Source organism: Salvia splendens, chromosome 14, assembly GCF_004379255.2.
Source record: "Salvia splendens isolate huo1 chromosome 14, SspV2, whole genome shotgun sequence".
Lineage (NCBI taxonomy): Eukaryota > Viridiplantae > Streptophyta > Magnoliopsida > Lamiales > Lamiaceae > Salvia > Salvia splendens.
In genome coordinates this window covers 20,758,330-20,773,147 of record NC_056045.1, presented here as the reverse complement: position 1 = coordinate 20,773,147, position 14,818 = coordinate 20,758,330, and the positions used below count along the sequence as shown (strand labels likewise).

The 14,818-nt window shown below is 37.6% G+C and overlaps 1 protein-coding gene and 1 long non-coding RNA gene across 2 annotated transcripts; one reads left to right on the top strand and one right to left on the bottom strand.

Annotated features, from left to right (window-relative positions):
* Nucleotides 1-1,216: 1,216 nt before the first annotated feature.
* Nucleotides 1,217-12,563, bottom strand: LOC121763812. The gene is made up of 4 exons (XM_042159897.1): nucleotides 12,407-12,563; nucleotides 12,256-12,333; nucleotides 10,920-10,982; nucleotides 1,217-1,275 (listed from the first exon to the last, which is right to left on the bottom strand). The coding sequence occupies exons 1-4, from the start codon at nucleotides 12,561-12,563 to the stop codon at nucleotides 1,271-1,273; spliced, it is 303 nt and encodes a 100-aa protein (XP_042015831.1). The 3' UTR covers nucleotides 1,217-1,270.
* LOC121763814 lies at nucleotides 11,145-12,997 on the top strand. The gene is made up of 2 exons (XR_006042503.1): nucleotides 11,145-12,375; nucleotides 12,483-12,997. It is a non-coding gene; the product is annotated as an uncharacterized LOC121763814 (long non-coding RNA).
* The last annotated feature ends 1,821 nt before the right edge of the window (nucleotides 12,998-14,818 follow it).

Here is a 14,818-nt window from a genome sequence, read left to right as displayed (position 1 = left end):
TTCGTCATAACGCTCATCTTCGTAACACGTCGTTTCTTTTTACTTATATTGTAGAGCTAGGTTCTTTCTTTACATTGTAATCATATTCTCTTGCTATGTATGTGTACATCGTTTAGTTGGATCAAAGGTATGATCATTTGGAGTGATTGGATTGTCCAGAAAGACAATGGCTGGCCCAGATTATTCGTGTCATTGGAACGTAGAAAATGGCATCCAACCTCTATCATCTTTCTACAAACATCGTTTTGTTCTATGTTGGATTGCTTTTCTCGAAGTTTTTTTCTTATCGCGCCCTTTTCCTTTCGTCGCTCGGGAAAGCGAGAAATGTTCATACTGTACTTCTAAGTTCGAGTTCATATTGTGTTCTAGAAGGAACGCATAACTAAGTAATCTAAATTCTTTGGAAATTTTGATTTCCCCATACTGGCAACATGATTAAATGACTAACTCAAAAAGATGTGTCATTTCACCAATTGGTACCAGACTCGTACACTTTATACTTTCACATTTCAGTACATTTTTCCATTTAGGAAAGTTATTTCTTTTATTCATACATTTTGTCTTTAGCCACGAAAAGACATACTAACTCTTTCTTTAAGCACGCTACCAAATCAAGAAACATCAACTCTTTCTTTTAAACTTGGTATTTTCATCTGTTCACTCAAATTAACTGCATGAGTTATTCCTCCATTTCAAACTTTTAAACATCTTGACTTTCTTTTGAAAAAGAACAAGTTACCTTTTTCCTTGTTGAGTGCGATTGGTGGGAGTGCTAAGAGCATTTTCATCGATTAGACAGTCTAGTGGAACAAGGCTAGACCAAAGATTTTCAAAGAAGACTCTCGGGTTCAGAGCGAGAAAGAATGCTCTGATACCACTCTGTCACGACCGCATTTTCTAAGGATAGAAAACACGGTTGATCGCGACTAGGGGAGGATTAAAGAAGCGGGGAAAAAAGGGGAAAACACAAATCGACCATAGCTCGAAACAAATGAGAATAGCTCGAAATAAAATCAGACATTGGTTGCGAGACATGACTAATTAAGTGCTGATACATAGAAGAAAGATACTCGATCATGAAGACTCGAGTAATTATTTAAAAAAAATTCAAAATATCAGAGTTTTGAACAAAATAGACCTGAGTCTTTTAAGATGCACAACGGAAGCAAATGAACGCGGTTCTATGTATGAAGACATGAACCTCCGAGAGTCAAAAGCTGACTGAATCAAATGTCTTGTCTCAATAGCACTTCCTCCACCACTTCGCTGCTCAACCTGCACATTTAGAAATATATGCAGGGCTGAGTACAAGTACTCAGTGAACACATTGCCGAAAATTACACATATACATTTGAAAATATTGTCAAGCCATCATCACAGTAACACTCGGGGTGTTGTTGAAAAGACCCGAGCTTACTAAAAATATCACATTGGGTTGCAACCCCTTTTTCCGGTACTTAGCCATATCTGATCACATTGTGCCGTCGAGATGGTGTTCTCGCACGGTCACCTTCTCCGCCCATCATGTCAGAGGTATTCTTGTGTCGGGAAGGTGGCCACCTTCCACGGTCACCTGCTCTGCCGTTCACGGTCAGAGGTAGCTTGTGTACACTAGTCTGAGCGGGGACACCTGTTAGGATTGGTATACTGAAAAGCATATTTCGAGCATGTTGCACGGATAGAATTGCTTGTATATAATTAACTCTACAATCCACTTTTAACCTAAGGCGAGAAGAAGTAATTTTATCGCATTGGTGTTTGCTTAAGCATTTATAAGATGTTTCTCAAACATTTAAATGTATAAGAAGCAAACAAGTCTAATTCTTCAGCATAGTAGACTGGTCGTGAACGACGTTCACAGAATGTGACGCAGTCGGTCCTTTGTAGAAGAGAAATAGAATTTCACAACCTAGATAGGCTTTGGCTACCTATCGTGAAAGGTTGCAGTGTCAGTCCGCATGTTTCCTTACCTTAGGAAATAAACGACACGGGTGTTGTATAGCACTGAAGGATCTAACAGTTGAGATAAGTCTTTCTTGCTATTTACTGAAAGACGAGGTCTCGGTGATTGTTATTTCTTAATCATTGTTGACATAACATTGAGCATACGATATTGATTATGCACTACTTTGATTTATCAAATGGTGCGGATTTTTCGTAATCCAAGAATCCTGGTATCTTGGGTAGTGGTGATCAATGTCTAGAGGTGCTAGTATTGTTATTGCAATGAATCGTGTGCTGGGTGAGTCCAGTTTGATAATATCCTCAAGAGGTGATCGAAAAAGGTTTTATTATTCAGAAACCCGGCCGGTTGGAATTTATTCCAGAATAATAAATAAAGATTTTGAACTAGACAACTCTTGGAAAAAGATATTAATTAATTAAAGTCAAATAGCAGACTTAAATTAATTAATGGATATTTATATCTTAAACACGGGAAATAATAAATTAAAGAGGTAAAGCCCGGATTACTCGTAATTTGGGATTGGACGGGCAGTCAATATTATTATTCTATAGTGGATGATAATAATATTCTATTGGACTTGTATTAAATTGGGGCTCAATTTAAGTAGTAAAAGTCCAACAGGTTTGGCTCAAGTCCAACCTCCATGGATCCCTAATCTGGCCCATCATAACTCTATATAAAGGAGACTAAATAGAAGACAAAATCAGTGATTTTTACTCTTAATTTTCGTGCTCCCCAGTGGGAGTGGACGAAAAATCGGTTTTTGCGAAAATTGATATTCTGTCTTCTTTCTAGTCAAACCCTTTTCGATTCTGATAAGCTTTGCCCACCCAAAGGTCAGATTCTGAGTTCGGGATACAGATTAGAAGATTCGTGGTTGAGTACAAAGAACATCACGTGGAGAAGGCGCAAGCAATCGTCGATTCTTTGGAGAATCAGATCGGTAATTCTAATCCGTAGGAAATTCATGTTTTAGGTTTTAATTCCTTTTACATGATTTATGTGCGTTCTAGCATGCATTTTTTATTGTTTAACATGTAATTAATTAATCCCATAATCGGTCAAATAGATCTGTATGTATGATTTATTTGTGAATGCATGTCTTCCGCTGTGCAAGGGGCACCAAACCCCAGCAATTGGTATCAGAGCCAATTTTTGGCTCTGATTATGTGGATTAATTTCATGTTATGTGAATTGTATGATCGCATATGTGTTTCGTTTTGTGTTCGCTGTTTATATGATAAATCATATGGAAGCAAATCGCGTACATTATGAACGAATTATAGCCATGTTTCGTTTGACCCTCTTGTGCGTGATTTTTGGGAATATTGTATATGTTGTTTTGATTAATGAATATCCTTTGATCGGTAATCAATGTTGACAATTGTTTAATTAATTCCCAAAATGAATCACTTCATACGCACGGTACGAGATTGTCATTGATTTGGCGGTGGGTGCTTTTAACGGCTGATCATGAGTGACTCCTCCACATTCCCGGACTGCTGCAACGAAGGACTCTCGAAGGAGAACGGGCAGCGGCGGGTGCAGCGACGGTATCCCGCAGCGCAGCGCCGGTGGCAGCAAGGCGACAGTTCGATCGACGGCAGGCTGGCCAAGCTGCGTCGGCAGCCCAAGCTCTCGAGCTGGGCAGCTTGCGTGACGCAGAACGACAGCTGTTCGTGAATCGAGTGGGAGCCCTTCGTGGGAAGATCCCGGACTCGACGGACGACGGAGACGATGCAGAGGCAGGCGCGCTCAGTGGGAGTCTGCCGACGGCGGCTTCCGGAACACTTGCGGCGTCGCCGATCATCACTCGGTTATGCTTGTTTCCAAGATTAGTTAGGGTTATCCTAATCCCTAGGAAGTAGTTTTGGAGATAATTCAAAATTAGTTAGGATTCCCTAAATCCTTGGAACTAATTTTGGATTGGATAAATTCAAGATTGGTTTTTGAATAATATTTGAATATATCAAAGTGGATTATCTACAATTTAATTTTTAATTAAATAATGGATTAGTTGAATTTATCCTTATTTTATGGATTTTTGGATAGATTTAATTCTATCTAGATAAATCCTAGATAAATTAGGATAATTATAATTAATTTTACTTTGTCTTATATGGCTTTATATAGATTTAATTCTATGTGAATAAATCCTAGATAGACTAAATAATGAATTAATTATATTTGGATGTTATCCTTATTTTATGGATTTAGATATATTTAATTATATCTAGAGAAATCCTAGATAAATTTGGATGAATAATTAAATCTATTTATGTCGTATGGATTTAGATAGATTTTATTCTATCTTGTTGAATCCTTGATTGACTAAGATAAATATTAATTAAGTTTATGCATATTTTGTAGGTATTGATAGATTTATATCTATCTAGAATATATCTTAGTAGATATGGATAATTAAAATCCATGTTTATCTTTATCTTGTGGATATTTATAGAATTAATTCTATTTAGAAAATATTCTAGTAGATTAAGATAATTAAATTTATCTATATCTTATAGATATTGATAGATTTATATATATCTAGAATATATCTTAGTAGATTTAGATAATTGTTAATCCTGTATTGTAATTATCTTTTTGGATTTAAGATAGATTCAGTTTATCTAGTTAAATCCTAGTTGAATTAATTAATATTAATTCTAGTTTATCCTAATTTTATGGATACAGATAGATTTATTTCTATTTAGAAAATATCCTAGATAAATTTGGATAAAGATAATACAAGATAATCCTTATCTAATTGGATTTTGATAAAATTAATTTTATCTAGTATGAATCCTAATAGATATGATCATTCTAGTTTCTTATTCTAAATAATCTAAGATTGTTTAAATCTTAGAATGATTGGATTTTATCTTCGTCTTATGGATTTGGAGAAATTTGTTTTTATCCTGAAATATCCTGGTAAGATTTAGATAATGATAATCCAAGGTCAGTTTTATCTTGAATTTTAGGATTTGATTTTATCCATGTAAAATCTAGAATAATCCTAAGAGGATTTAGATAGATTCAACTCTATCTAGATAAATCCTAAATTAATTTGGATAACCATTATCCAAGATAAATCTTATCAAATCCGAGATTCCTATTTTGGATAAGATAAGCACTTAATTATTTAATTAAATCTTCCTAGATTTGTTAAATAATTTAAATAATTATCCAATGATTAATCACCATGAATTAAATGGATTTATCTGTTTATTTGGTGTTAATCTATTTTAAGTGGGTTATCTGCCTTATCTACTTATGTGATAATATTGCAAAAACCATGTTTAAAATTACTAAGCGATAATTACAACAATGCGTTGTATATGGTCTCCATAAATTGGTCCATATATGAAGCAGTTTCTAATATTATCGCGACCCACCTTAGTGGGAGCAATAATCCTATGAAATAGCAAGTTCATAAGATTAGACTTCTTAATGGTAAATTGTTTAATCTGGAAGCATGTTTCTAATATTATCGTGACCCACCCTAGTGGGAGCCATAATCCTACGAAATTGCAAGTTCATATGTTTAAACATATTTATAAGATAGCTATGGAATTTTGTTAGTGGCGTGCGACCTTCCCTAGAAGGAGTATCAAAACAGAAATGAAATTCCTAGATGCTAATATTTATGGTTAAAGCTTAGGCAATATTTGGCGGCCATGCCACCTTAGTGGTCTCTGGACTATTCGTCGGTATTGTGACCAGGAAATTGTTGGAATCCAAATTTGTATGACCTCCCTAGAGGCGTACTTATTTTGTTTTTCACGGTTGCGAGATACATAAATTGTTTTGTGGTTGTTTGCGATTATGTATTAAGCATAGTATGCGATAAATAGTTTTATTTCTTCTTAGCCAAATTCTTAATAATGTCTGCGAACCTTAATGAAATCAAACTCGAAGGCCAAAATTATGTAGACTGGAAATGTAAATGGATAAGATTCTCATTGCTGAAAACTTAAAGTTTGTACTCGCCAATTCATGTCCTCCATTTCCTCGACAAAATTCCACAAAGAAAGTTTGAGAATGCATTTTATGCATGTACTTGACAAGTTCTTTGAGGAAGAAGATCAAACTACTTTCTTTTAAGTAGTGAGACAAGTCTTGGTTTTTATTGATGATAAAGAGATATCCAATAAGGACGTTGTCCAGATTCTATTGGACTATCCACAAGAGATAGAATGTTTTGAGGAATCTTCTGATTCAGTTACTCAAATATTTTCTACACTCAGTTCATCGCCAAATGTAATAGGAAGTGATTATATGAAGGTTGTTACTGAAAAGTTGGAAACCTTAAGCATTATATTCACTTAATTACTATTGGAGGAAGTTAACATGATAGTTGACGAATTCATTAAGGCTGCATCTTTCCTATGTCTTAGTTCAATCGAACAGAAGACTAGCAATGGAAAGAGGGAAGAGCTGAATTGTCATCAATGTCTGCTGAAAGCAAGAAAGACAAGATAAATTAGGTGAAAAAGCAAAGAGAAGATGCATTGTAAGTCGGATTGACCTCTTCTATAGAAGGACAATGACTTAGATAACAATGCAATTTCTAAAAGAGAGATCTAGATCCAGTTGGGCAGTTGTTGCAGTGGGAGCAATTTTTTATGCTCACTTTATTATATTGTTTTGATGTATAAGACTTTGTTTTATTGGTACAGTTTAGTTTGGAAAGAATTCAGTTTCAGTTTCTAAACTTGTTAATAATTAAATGATGTTCGATGTCATTTGATAATGCGTGCATTATTGAGAATTGTGGATCGAATATCTATCATAGTACCATAGAAAAACAAATTATACATCATAGTATCTAAACAATATAATTGCAAAAAGATTGAGTTTAACGCCACAGTTCAAATTCTTAAACAATGAATGATAAAGTATTTATGGTACTTAATCATAAGGCCAAGAAAGTACTTAGTAATTGTTCAAACTAATTTTTCCTAACTCAAGTGACTATCAAGATTTTAACAACTTGATTGTTAAATAGCTTAAAGGTCAAGTAAGTCTGGTTGATGCACTATAAGTTAGAATCCTTTGGTGGTTCAAGGGATTCAGAATACTTATAGAGATGCAACATAGAAAGACTAGTAAGTCTCAATGGTTTACACCATAGGAGACGAGCAAATGAGTTAAGATCACTAGTGGGAGTTAAATCCCAGTTGACTACTCCAAGCATTCTTCTAAAGAATGGGATAGTCATATAAGAAGATATCGAAGTCTCTCGAAGACAAGTTCGATAAGTGAACAGTTTTACTCAATAACACCTTATCATTGATGGGATATACGTTGGAAACAACGAGTTATACCTTAAAGAAACTACCATAACATCAGTACCTTCTACAACACACGAGTTGTGGACTAGAGGTAAGTTTAGTCCAGCACATCTCAAGGTGTGGAGTTATTCCAAGACATGTTTTGGAAAAGGTATCCAAGTAATTGGAGTTGTGTACTGAGGTATGTTTTAAGGTTGTCCCAAATGATAGAAAAGATACAGGTTCTATAATCTTCACGGCAAGATATGTGTTTGTTTACACGAATACTAGATTCTTTGATGAAGATTATGAGGAGAACTACAAGCCTAACAAACATGATAATTCTCAAGATAATGAGAATATCTATTTTCCATCTTAATCAAGAAGTCATACCATTAGAAACTTATGCACTAAGAAAATCAACGTTTGTACCTAAGATTGTAAGAGTAGTGTCGTAGTGGGAGCGTTCTTTGCAAACATAATAAGTTCATGGGTCTAAAAGAGTCTTAAGACTCAGTCTTAGATCAACTTGAACATAATCCCTGTAACTACAAGGACACAATGACTTATTCAGATAATCATTCTTGATAAGATGATAGATTCTGAATAACAATCTTAAATAGACAAGAATGTTTGCAAGACTTGCGATACTACCCATAGACTATGTCAGTCAGTGGGAGCTAGTGGACCTGCAAGTGTAAGCATGGATCTCAAAAGGCTAGAATAATGGCAAAGGGTTATACCCAGAGGGAATTATAATCTCGCCTGCCATTTTTTTCCTAAGTCGATCTGTATATTGTCTATTGTAGCCTACATAAATTAGGATGTGTGTACTATGATTGTCAAGACGGTTTTCTTTAAGTAGAAGTCTTGAGGAGATCATCTGCATGGAACATCTTAATGGTTATGTAATACAGGGCAAGAAAGTTGAAAGTGCACTATATTTGGTATTCTTGGTACTCTACGATGATGACATCTAAAAAAGTTGATAAACAACTAAGAGGGTTATCTAGCGTAGGAAACTGGTCGTCTACCCAGTTTAAGGATGATGGATTTAAGATAATCTAGTTACATTCTAAGCATCTGTGTCATTAGATTGCTAGAAAAAGAATGTATGTTTTCTTAAAGAATCCTACGTCTACACAATACTTAGACACTTTAGCATTGAAAATTCCAAGAAAAAGTTTTTCTTTTTCTAGACGGAATTATTTTGTCTCTAGTCAAGTGCTTTTCAACATTGAATGAGATCAAGAAGAATGAGACAAGTTCCATAATTGGAAGTCTTATATATGCTATGAAGTGTATTAAGTTAGATATTAGCTTTGCCGTTGGCATAGAAGCATGATATCATTTTAACCATGGCCAAGGACATTGGATTGGGTAAAGAATATACTATAGTACTTGAAGAAGACTAAACGGTATGCTCTAGTTTACCAGACATCCATGTTATGTCCTTTAGGTTACATCGACTTGATTTTATAGTTGATTGATGATCGAGTCATCCTCTGACTATGTGTTCTTTTTAGGAGTTGAATACTGAGACATGAAGAAGTGTTGATCAAATCATAGACTCCATCATGAAAATTACAAGTGTGGTTTCATCAGAAACTACTAAGGTAGTTGTTAATCTCAGTAACTTCCTAATAGCTTTGACCGTGATTCCGAGTATGTGTATGAGTATTATATTTTGTTATAATTACTCTAGTCATATGTCTAACACAAGGGAAACACGATCTGATAAAGCTAAGCAATCACATAGAGATGAAGTATGAAATTAATTAAGGATTAAGTGCGCAACAAGATGTTATGGTTTCCAAGATATCATCAGAGAACAACCTGGCAGAACTTTTCACAAAATGCCTATATGGCAACATGTTTTACACATGAGGTGAAAAGTACGGTAGTTCGATGTATCATGGCCCGAGACCTGCTTAGAGTATAAGTGGGAGAGTTTTGGCAGTGGGTATACTCGAAAGCATGATTTTGAGTATAAGTGGGAGATTGTTAGGATTGGTATACTGAAAAGCATATTTCGAGCATGTTGCACGGATAGAATTGCTTGTATATAATTAACTCTACAATCCACTTTTAACCTAAGGCGAGAAGAAGTAATTTTATCGCATTGGTGTTTGCTTAAGCATTTATAAGATGTTTCTCAAACATTTAAATGTATAAGAAGCAAACAAGTCTAATTCTTCAGCATAGTAGACTGGTCGTGAACGACGTTCACAGAAGGTGACGCAGTCGGTCCTTTGTAGAAGAGAAATAGAATTTCACAACCTAGATAGGCTTTGGCTACCTATCGTGAAAGGTTGCAGTGTCAGTCCGCATGTTTCCTTACCTTAGGAAATAAACGACACGGGTGTGGTATAGCACTGAAGGATCTAACAGTTGAGATAAGTCTTTCTTGCTATTTACTGAAAGACGAGGTCTCGGTGATTGTTATTTCTTAATCATTGTTGACATAACATTGAGCATACGATATTGATTATGCACTACTTTGATTTATCAAATGGTGCGGATTTTTCGCAATCCAAGAATCCTGGTATCTTGGGTAGTGGTGATCAATGTCTAGAGGTGCTAGTATTGTTATTGCAATGAATCGTGTGCTGGGTGAGTCCAGTTTGATAATATCCTCAAGAGGTGATCGAAAAAGGTTTTATTATTCAGAATCCCGGCCGGTTGGAATTTATTCCAGAATAATAAATAAAGATTTTGAACTAGACAACTCTTGGAAAAAGATATTAATTAATTAAAGTCAAATAGCAGACTTAAATTAATTAATGGATATTTATATCTTAAACACGGGAAATAATAAATTAAAGAGGTAAAGCCCGGATTACTCGTAATTTGGGATTGGACGGGCAGTCAATATTATTATTCTATAGCGGATGATAATAATATTCTATTGGACTTGTATTAAATTGGGGCTCAATTTAATTAGTAAAAGTCCAACAGGTTTGGCTCAAGTCCAACCTCCATGGATCCCTAATCTGGCCCATCATAACTCTATATAAAGGAGACTAAATAGAAGACAAAATCAGTGATTTTTACTCTTAATTTTCGTGCTCCCCAGTGGGAGTGGACGAAAAATCAGTTTTTGCGAAAATTGATATTCTGTCTTCTTTCTAGTCAAGCCCTTTTCGATTCTGATAAGCTTTGCCCACCCAAAGGTCAGATTCTGAGTTCGGGATACAGATTAGAAGATTCGTGGTTGAGTACAAAGAACATCACGTGGAGAAGGCGCAAGCAATCGTCGATTCTTTGGAGAATCAGATCGGTAATTCTAATCCGTAGGAAATTCATGTTTTAGGTTTTAATTCCTTTTACATGATTTATGTGCGTTCTAGCATGCATTTTTTATTGTTTAACATGTAGTTAATTAATCCCATAATCGGTCAAATAGATCTGTATGTATGATTTATTTGTGAATGCATGACTTCCGCTGTGCAAGGGGCACCAAACCCCAGCAACACCACCCTCACTGGGACCCGAATTCGACTTATATCATCATTCATAATTCCTTTGGCCTTAGCCAAACAGATAGGCGTCGTACTAAAACATTTATAGCAAGACAACATTTTTAAGAGTCACAAACATGTGTTCGTGTTTTCATAAAATATCACCTCAAAATAATTTGCTTTTTTATCCACATTAGTATGTAGGATAGGAAAGTTCACCTTGTTCGTTTAGTTTCTTTAACTTGAATTTTCCTGACTCCACCCTTAACTCACGAAGATAGCCTTTTGAAAACAAACAACGTACTAATAAGATTCGAGAAATTCACATACTTATAGGAATGCATGCCCCTACTTTATTTCTTTTATCATTTGTTCACTGTTAGAAAATTTTAGAAACTTGCATATTAATTAAATTGGGAAATTTAATCAATAGCACTTCTTTACTAAACTTAATTATTTCTGTGACTTGAGAACGTCGTCTCCCTCTTTCTTTCCATTTCCTTAGCGGCCGCCCGAGGCGTCGCGGGGCGATGCCGGTCGGCCCTTAGCATCGCCAACTTTAACATCTTCCATCTTTGGAAATTTAATACTTTATTCGGCAATTATTTAAATGAGCTCCAACTCATTCCTTGAATAAATTCCAACATATTCAATTCCAAGCTCTACAAAATAAATCTCGGCCCAACGATTAAAACCTTGACCCATACTAATTAATTTCTTGGCTCACATTCCAACATATGATTAGTGTAGTCCATAAGGTAATCGGCAAATTTTTTCCTTAACAACTCCTTTGAGTCCACCTTATTCCATTTTTAAAATACTAAGGTCCAACAACTTAAAATGGCCCCAAACTAAAATAATTCCTTGGCCCAAATTCTTCATTATTTAGTGTGGCCCAACTAAAATGAATAAGGACCCAATATACTCCTTCCCCCATACGTGACTTTCCCCCATTTCACTTCCTTCTCCAATTCCAATCCCTAATTGAAGAAGCGAGCATTGTCTCCTCTCCCTCATTCTCACGCTTCCTCTCGCTCGTCTCTCTCTCTTCTCTTCTCTCTTCACCGTCGCGCCGCCATCCTCACCGTCTTTCTCCCGTTCCGCCGCCACCGCTGTGCATGTGCAGCCGTCCCGGAAGTCCGCTGGTCTGCACGCTCCGTCCCTCTCTCTCCCAGTCGGCCTCTCTCTCTCGGTCGGTCTCTCTCTCTCCCTCGATTCGCCGCACCGCCACCGCCGCTGCGGATCCACCGCCGTCGCCGAGAACCGCTGCTGTAGCCGCTGTTGTCCCAGCCTGCCGGTCAGCCTCCGATTGACTCCGAGTCCACCCCGAACCGACACCGCGCAGCCCCGAACAACTCCGAACAGCCCCGAAACGTCCCGGAACTTACCCGTTCAGCCCCGAAAGATAAGTTCCCTTTACCAAGTTCTTTCGCATTTCGATTTAATCGTGGGAGTGTTCAATTGTGTTAATTGCTTGAGTTATGCGATTAGTTCGGATGATGGTATGTTTATGCATAAACTGATGATTAAAACTCGAAATTTGGAGGGAGTATACCTTCAATTGACAGATCGTGAAAACGAAGCAACTTGATGAATCCCTCTGTATCTATTTCAATTGCCAGTTCCTCCTCAACTGTGAATTCAAGAATTGGTATCATGGAATTAAAATATGGAGGTTCGTATTCATGGAATTGTGAAGAAATTACCTTTGTTGAATAGATAACCACAGATCAAAACCGGAGTCTCGAACTCACGGTTCCTCTCTATTTCTTTTCTTTCCAGATTGTTGGTAGAATTAGGAAACTGATTTGTGAAGGGCAGATTATAAAGGGAAGGTAGTTGATAGATTTGGGGAAGATTCATGGAGTGGTGGTGAAAAAGATTGTATATCTACATATATGTATAAAAGATGGCTGTGAAAGTGGCGTGGGTAGCAAGTTGTGCAGCAAGTTGCTAACATTCTTATCCCATCTTTCTTCTTCTTTTTATTTTATTTTATTTTATTTAATTATTTAAGTATTATATTTATTTACTTATTTGTTTAATTTGGTGTAGGAAAAACCCAGTTTAAGCTCGTGGCTTTGGTGTAGGAAAACAAATAACATCCATAGTCTTCCCTGACGATGTACCAGACTTTCTTGGAGTACGAGCACGACCGTTGAACGGGCTGCGTGAACTTTTCCCTAATTGTAATAGATAAGGATTTGATAAATTTGTATAATAGTAATTTAGCGGACTTCGGAGATATGTCGGACATTATAAATTCTTATTTGGTGTTACTTTTTTTTTACTTGAAATATTCGTTCGAGAACGAAGCAACGATTATTTATAATTCCAAGATCAATTATTATACATGAAAATGGCAGATTTCGAATACTACAACGATCACTTATTATTTATCTTTAGGCTAATAATAATAATAAGGTACGTAAGTTCGGGTTGTTACATTCAGCCAGCCAGCGACGACACCCGCCCAAAACTTTGCCGACTCCATCAGCACCACATAGGAGTCCCCGTGGTTAAACGTGTCGTGCTTGCCACGCTAGGGGAACTCCGCCATCGCCATCCGTTTCGCATCCTCCATAGTCTGGCCGAAGGTAAGCATGCAGCCGTTGTTCTCGTATAGGCCGGTAAATCAGGAGACAACGGTCTTTAGTCGGTCCCATGTCTTCCAGCACTCTTCAGCCGTGTGATACCTTCCACCCGCCGGTTTAAACGAACAGTAGGCTTGGGAGATGCGTTTCCACATGTAGTCGATCCTCTGGTTGCTCGAGCGAATGGGATCATCGCAAACATTGATCCAGGCTTTAGACAAAGCCACACACTCCTCCTCACTCCACACGGTCCGCCGTGTCTCCTCGTAGTCGTCATCCGCCTCAGCCCCCGCCTCATCCGCCCCAGCCCTCGACTGCGAGGACTCACCCGCCACCCCCTTGCCCTTGTCGCGGCCCCTGCTCTGCCCTTGCCCTTCTTCAAACCACCCCGACGGCCTGCAGCAGGTGGACTCTCAGTGGGAGGCACCCTAACTGGAGATAGTCCCAACTCTTCCAGTGAAAAAGTCTCAGCAGAAGTGTATTGAGACTCCAGTGGAGTACAGGTCTGGGATGCCCCTGTAAAGAAATCAATAGTGGGGCGATAGACATTGTCCCCGGGCTACCCAGCAGTGGCCGACTGCCCCTGCATCATCCCGCTCATCTGGGTCATCATCTTGGGCATCATCCCACTCATCTGGGTCATGCCAACACTCATCTGGGCATCATCCCTGCCATCTGGGGCCAAGCGTACATGTTATAGTACTGTGGCTGCATCACCCTCGACATCTGGGGCATCATCCCCGACATCTGGACGCCCGTTCCACTTCCAACCGGGAACGAGGGTGTTTGTGTTTCGCTAGTGGCTGGGGAGTCGCTGTCGTGGTGCTCCATTTATCTTGAATAGAAATGAGAGTATAGAGATAGAAACTCGCTAATACAAGTGGTGCAAATGAAAACGACCTGAAATGAGCCGTATATATATAGTTTTTTTTTAATTAAAATTTGCTCTTTTCCGTGCGGTCGTCCGTCGGGCGTCACAATAGCGGATGATACGGTGACACCGCGACGGACGAGCGCAAAAACCGACGGACGAGGGGTCGTCCGTCTAGCTCGTCAGTGAGCGGGACGCCGGTCTCAATAGTGGACGAGCGCGACGGACGAGCGGCTCGCCGATCGCTCGTCTACCGGCTCGTCCACTATTGTGGATGCTCTAAAAAGCCCTAATTAATGTCAACAAGCCGTTTCGAGAATCTTCTAGACTAGGCCCCCGTTTTTTCGACCCATTGATCATGAAGATAGCGATGAATAATTTATCCAAAATTTGATACAAATCAAATTAAAAATTTTAATTCCGTTCAAAATTTTAAATTTGACATATGAAAAACTAACATAATTTTATAAAATTTTTTTATTTATTTATACTATCATATACTCCCTCCGTCCCCAAAGAATATGCACTTTGGGTTCGACATGAGTTTTAATGTAAAATTGATAAAATAAGAGAAATGTAGAGAGCAAAAATAATTAAAGTATTGTTAGTGGAGAATTGGTCCCACTTTAATAGAGAGATAGAAAATTTTAAAA